Source organism: Elephantulus edwardii, unplaced genomic scaffold (genome assembly GCF_000299155.1).
Source record: "Elephantulus edwardii isolate Elephantulus edwardi_28Jun2011 unplaced genomic scaffold, EleEdw1.0 scaffold00030, whole genome shotgun sequence".
NCBI classification, from domain to species: Eukaryota; Metazoa; Chordata; class Mammalia; order Macroscelidea; family Macroscelididae; genus Elephantulus; species Elephantulus edwardii.
The window spans coordinates 22,573,847-22,579,566 of record NW_006399780.1 but is presented as its reverse complement, the minus strand read 5'-3'; the positions used below and the strand labels follow the sequence as shown (position 1 = coordinate 22,579,566).

The window sequence follows — 5,720 nt, the reverse complement described above, 5'->3', positions numbered from 1 at the left end:
AATAAATCTCTGTTTGTATCTAAATTCTAATTCCCACACTTTCTATGTTCAACTCTTTGAGGAAACGTCAAACTGCTTTCCAGGTGGTTATACCATTTTACAATCCGACCAACAGTGTATGAAAGTTCCCACCTTTCCAAGGTGTATTGCTTGTTGCCCAGCTAATCTTTGCTATTGCTATTGGAGTGAGATTGTATCTCGTTATGCTTTTGATTTGCGTCTTCCTGATTACCAGTGATTTTGAGCATTTCTTCATGTGTTTGTTAGCCTCCTGAATGTCTTCCTTTGTGAAAACTCTTTCCATGACTTTTTCCCATTTTGTAATTGGGTTATCAGTCTTCTGGAGGCCCAGTAGTATTCTGTAAACATTTGTTATGTGATGAGCATAGGGATTTAATTTACCTAATGTAATTCATCTTTTGATTTCCTGACAGCTGGTGCCAAGAGTGTTGCTTGTGGAGTCAAGCAAGCTGTACCTTGACAACCTCCATCTCTTCTCCATCATCATGGTGCTAACAGTTGGCCCAGTCATGAGAATTTGTTTTCTTCACGTTTAGCATCAATTCATGTTGAAGACTGAAGTTCATAACTTTCAGCAGCAAATATTCTGGATCCTTCTCAGTTTTAGCAAGCAAGGTTTTATCATCTTCATAAAGTAGGTTGTTGATGAGTCTTCCTGATGCCACATTACTTCTCATAAAGCTCAGCCTCCCAAATGATCTGTTCTGCATATAGATTGAAAAGATATAGAGACAGGATGCATCCCTGATGCACTTCCTTCCTGATTTGGAACCATGCAGAATTCACTTGCTTATTCTGAGGACTGCTTCCTGGTCCAACCACAAGTTTCACATAAACACAATCGAGTGTTCTGGGATTCCCATTCTCCTTAAGGTTAACAACAATTTGTTGTGATCTACACAGTCAAATGTCTTTGTGTAGTTAATAAAACACAGGTAGATATCCCTCTGGCACTCTTTGCATTCAGTCAAGATCCATCTGACATTAGCAATAATGTCACTAGTGCCACAACCTCTTCTAAACCAAGCTTATATTTCTGGAAGTCTTCTGTCAATGCACTGTTCTATTCATTTCTGTATAATCTTCAGCAAATTTTTGTTCATGTGTGATAGTGATATTATATGATAATTTCCATACTTTGTAGGGTCATTCTTTTTTTTTTTTTTGAATGGGAATAAATATGGATCTCTTCCAGTCAGTTGGCCAGGTAGTTTTTCACCAGATTCCTTAGCACAACCTGGTGAGCACATGCAGGGCAGCATCTGTTTGTTGAAATATGTCAATTGGTATTCTGTCATTTCCTGGAGATTTCTTTTTTGCCAAGTCCTTCAGAGCAGCCTGAACTTCCTCCTTCATCATCTTTTCATTGTCTCTTGATCATATATTGTTTCTTGAAACTAGTTAGGTTAATTTTCAACTATCTCAATTTGTGATTGGCTACTGTAAATGGTATTGCTTTCTTATTTTCCTTGACTGTGTTTTCTTTGTCACTGTAGAGGAATCTTACTGGCTTTTGCATATTGACCTTGTATCTTGCCACTCTACTAAATTGGTCTACTAGCTTTAATAGGGATTTTTTGCTGACTGTTTGGGGTTTTCTGGGAAAACTATCATATCATGCACATAAGGTGACAGCAGTGATTAGTTTTGTATAACAAAATAAATAAGAATGATCCTATGAGACAGTGTAAATAAAGAAAAGTGTGAAACATTGTGCACATGTATGAAACAAAATGTGTTTTGTATGCAAACCAATGTAAAAAAATTAAGTTCTTGTTGATATATACATATATGACTTATGTGTATTCTTCCTTGAATGGACTAAATACTAAAAGAGAGTAGGGATTAATTATTAAATAATATTGTTTTTAAGAACAGACACTACACTGATCTTAGCCTAAAGTCCAAGAAGACTAATTTTTATGTAAGGTGCTTATCTAATTTATCTTAATATGATTTGCAGTTTTTTAGCTTCTATATAAATAATTATTCGTATCTATCTCGTTGTTGTAAGTCAGATAAAAACTATTTTCTAGAAACAATCCTTATCTAAAACTGCAAATTATATAGCTATTTGGATGGACTTCTTGGGGAAATGTAGATGATACAGTAACATTTATCATAAGCAATAGAACAAAATACAAAAATAATAATGAAAAAGAATCCTACTTTCCTCGCTTCCTTTTGGTAGTTTATCGCTTGGGAGGAGATTGCCCATCCTTCTCCCACAAAACAGCTGGTGGATTTGAACACAGTACTTTTAGGATTGCAGTGCTGCTACTTGCCACTAGGCCACTGAGCTCTCTTTGGGGAAATATAAATGACCTAATAACTTTATTATAAGCAATGGCAGAAAATAAAACGCTAATAATAAAAAAAAATCCTACTTCCCCCCCCCCCTTCCTTTTGTTCCAGAACTTCTGTTTTTTACAGTAATGGTCTTATTCAGTATTTTTCCTTTTGAAGTTGAATTAGTTCATTCAGCATAATGCTTTCTAGTCTCTCTAGGAATGTGTCCTTTTTGTATACCTTTTCAGTCTGTATGTAGAACAGATCATTTCCAGGCTTGGCTCTATGAGAAGGAATGTGGCATCAGGATTGGAGGAAGACTCATCAACAACTTGCATTATGCAGATGATACAGCCCTGCTTGCTGAAACTGAGGAGGATCTGAAGTGTTTCTTGCAGAGGGTTAAGGACTGCAGCTTTCAATATGGCTTAAATGTCAATATCAAAAAAAATCAAAGATTCTCACCACTGGTCCAATTGACAGCATTATGATAGAAGGTGAAGAAATTGAGATTGTTAACAGCTTTAGTTTGCTTGGCTCCAAAATCAACACTCTTTGTACCAGCAGCCTGGAAATCAAAAGACAAATTACATTGGATAAGTCTACTGTCAGGGACTTCTCCAGAGTACTGAAGAGCAGTGATATAAGTCTGGAGAGTAAGGTGCCCCTGATGCAGGCCATAGATTTTGCAATTGCTTACAATGTGTTAGAAAGCTATGTGATGATATGACTAGTGATAATATAAAGAGAATTAATGCCTTTGAGCTGTGGTGCTGGAGAAGAGAAGTGAATATACTGTGAACTGCCAGGAGAACAAACATGTTTGTCCTGAAGAGGATGAAACCAGGTTGCTTCTTGGAGGCTAGGCTTCTGAGGCTTTGTCTGACTTACTTTGGACATGTTGCAAGGAGGGACCAGTCCTTGGTGAGGGACATCATGCTCGGAAGGGTGGAGGGATAGCATAATAAAGGAAGACCCACGATGAGATAGATTGATTCAGTGACTGGGATAATAGGGGTAGGTGTGTCAGAGACAATAAGACTGGAACAAGATAGATTAGGTTTCAGGCTATTGTATATAGGATTGCTATGAGTTGGTCTGCTTAGTGGCTCTGAGGTGGCCATGTTCCCCAACTGGAGCAATTTTTCTTCAGGGGAGTTGAAGGCTCTTCCATCCCAAGCATCTCAATGTGCTGGTTCTTAGAGTGAGTCTCTCACCTGATTGACACTTCCTCTTCTGAAGTGTATTGTCCTCTTCTGTTTGTGGAATGGAATAGCCAGGTTCCAAAACTCAAGCCATTTTGCTCAAGGCACTTATGAGCAGCTTCCTCCTTAGCACTTAAATGTGCAGCTGTGAGAATGAGTGTCACTTGATTGCAACCCCCTTTTAAATTCAATTGTCCTTTTTTGTCTGTAGAGTGGCTTATAGCAGAAACCAGGTTCCCAGAATAAGGCAGATTTTCTCCAGGGGAGTTGTAGACCCATTTCTCCCCTGTACCTCAACGTGCTGTCCTTGGGAGTGAGACTTTCACATAATTGCAGCCCCTTTCCTGAATTCTTTTGAAATATATTTTTCTTCAGATAACTTAATCAGAATTGAAGCAAATGCTAATATTCGAAAAGTGTGAATGAGATTTTCTACTATTGTGAACAATTAATGATTACATGAAATCAACTGTAACATTCTATAATTTATATATTTTTATTCTGAAAAACAACTGAGCAATAATTTAAAATGTATTCTTATATAAATATTTTTTTTACTTAACTTTATTCACAAACTTTCTTTTCTGTTGAGCAGAAGAGTAATTTCAGAAAATATTACAGAAGATTTTTTAATAAGGTCAAGTCTATTTATGATAATATTTCAAAAATATATCCAGGTAAGGAAGAGACAAATTCAAATGAAAATCCAGCAAAATATGTATAATATCTGTGCTGCTCTTAATCCTCTAATGCTTTGAAGGTAAAGTAATTCTTTTAACTAAATCATTAAAGGCTTGTATTACTTGTTTGTTCCTTAGAGTATAAATAAATGGGTTTAGCATAGGAGAGATGGATGTAATTAGTATTGTCACTCCCTTATTAATGTACATTTCATTTTTTGCTGAAGGTTTGATATAGACAAAGATGCAACTGCCATAGGTAATAGAAACCACAATAAAATGGGAAGAACATGTAGAAAAGGCCTTTTTCCTCTGTTGAGCAGATGGGAACCTGATGATTGTTCTAATTATATATATGTAGGATAAAACCACACACATAAGAGTCATGATAAAGATTATTACACAGCAGACAATAACCATCTGCTCTATGAAAAATGTATCTGTGCATGAGATCTTTAGAAGAGGATTAGCATCACAGACGAAGTGATCAATGACAGAATCACAGTATTCCAGATTCAGTTCCAAGCTAATAGGTGGTATTATGAGCAACAAAGTAGTCATCCAGCAACCTAAGAGAAGCCTTTTGCAGACCCTCTGGTTCATGATCGTGACATAATGTAGGGGCTTGCAGATGGCTACATAGCGGTCATAGGACATGGTGGCCAGCAAGAAAAATTCTGTTATTCCAAATAGGTCTGTAAAAAACATTTGACTTATGCAAGCATTAAAGGTAATGGTTCTATCACCTGTTGATATACTGTATAGAAATCTAGGAATGCAGGAAGAGGTGAATAGTATTTCTAAAAAGGAGAAATTTTGGAGAAAAAAGTACATGGCAGTATTAAGGTGGGAATCCATTAATGTTAGGCAGATGATAGTCAGGTTTCCAATTAAACTCAATATATAAGTCATTAGTAGAAATATAAAAATCAAAATCTGCAACCGAGTGTCTTCTGTCAGTCCCAGAAGAATAAATGTAGTAAAAGTTGTATGATTCTTCATCTTTGGTTCCTTACTTCTTACTAATCTACACGTGAAAAATAAGAGACATGAGAATTACAAAGTTAGTGATGACTTTTGTCTTCAGTTTTTACTAGAAAACCCAGCAATATATATTACATGTATTTGCTTGAGATGATAAGAAATACGTTTCTTTAAATTTTTTTAAATACTTTTTTTTTTTACTTTGAGGTTTTCTTATTCACTTTATAAAGAAAATGTGGCATCAGAATTGGTCTAAGAAACATCAATAACCTGCTTTAAGTAATTGATCCTACCTTTGTTGCTGAAAGTGTGGAGAACTTACTCCAGAAGATCAAAAACAATAGACTGTAATTTAAATTACATCTCAATATCAACAAAACGGAATTCTAACCATTTGACCAATAGGTAGCATCATGATAGATGGAGAAAAGTTTGAAATTGTTAATGATTTCATCTTACTTAGATCCATAATTCATAACTTTGATAATAGCAGTCAAGAAATAAAAACATATATTGCCTTGGGAAAATTTGTTGTTGTTTT

At 35.7% G+C, this 5,720-nt stretch overlaps 1 protein-coding gene across 1 annotated transcript; it reads right to left on the bottom strand.

The window, feature by feature from the left end:
* Positions 1-4,261: 4,261 nt before the first annotated feature.
* LOC102869690 (olfactory receptor 6C2-like) lies at positions 4,262-5,197 on the bottom strand. Its single transcript, XM_006884017.1, has one exon. It carries the CDS (start codon positions 5,195-5,197, stop codon positions 4,262-4,264), a length of 936 nt encoding a protein of 311 aa, XP_006884079.1.
* Between the last annotated feature and the right edge of the window lie 523 nt (positions 5,198-5,720).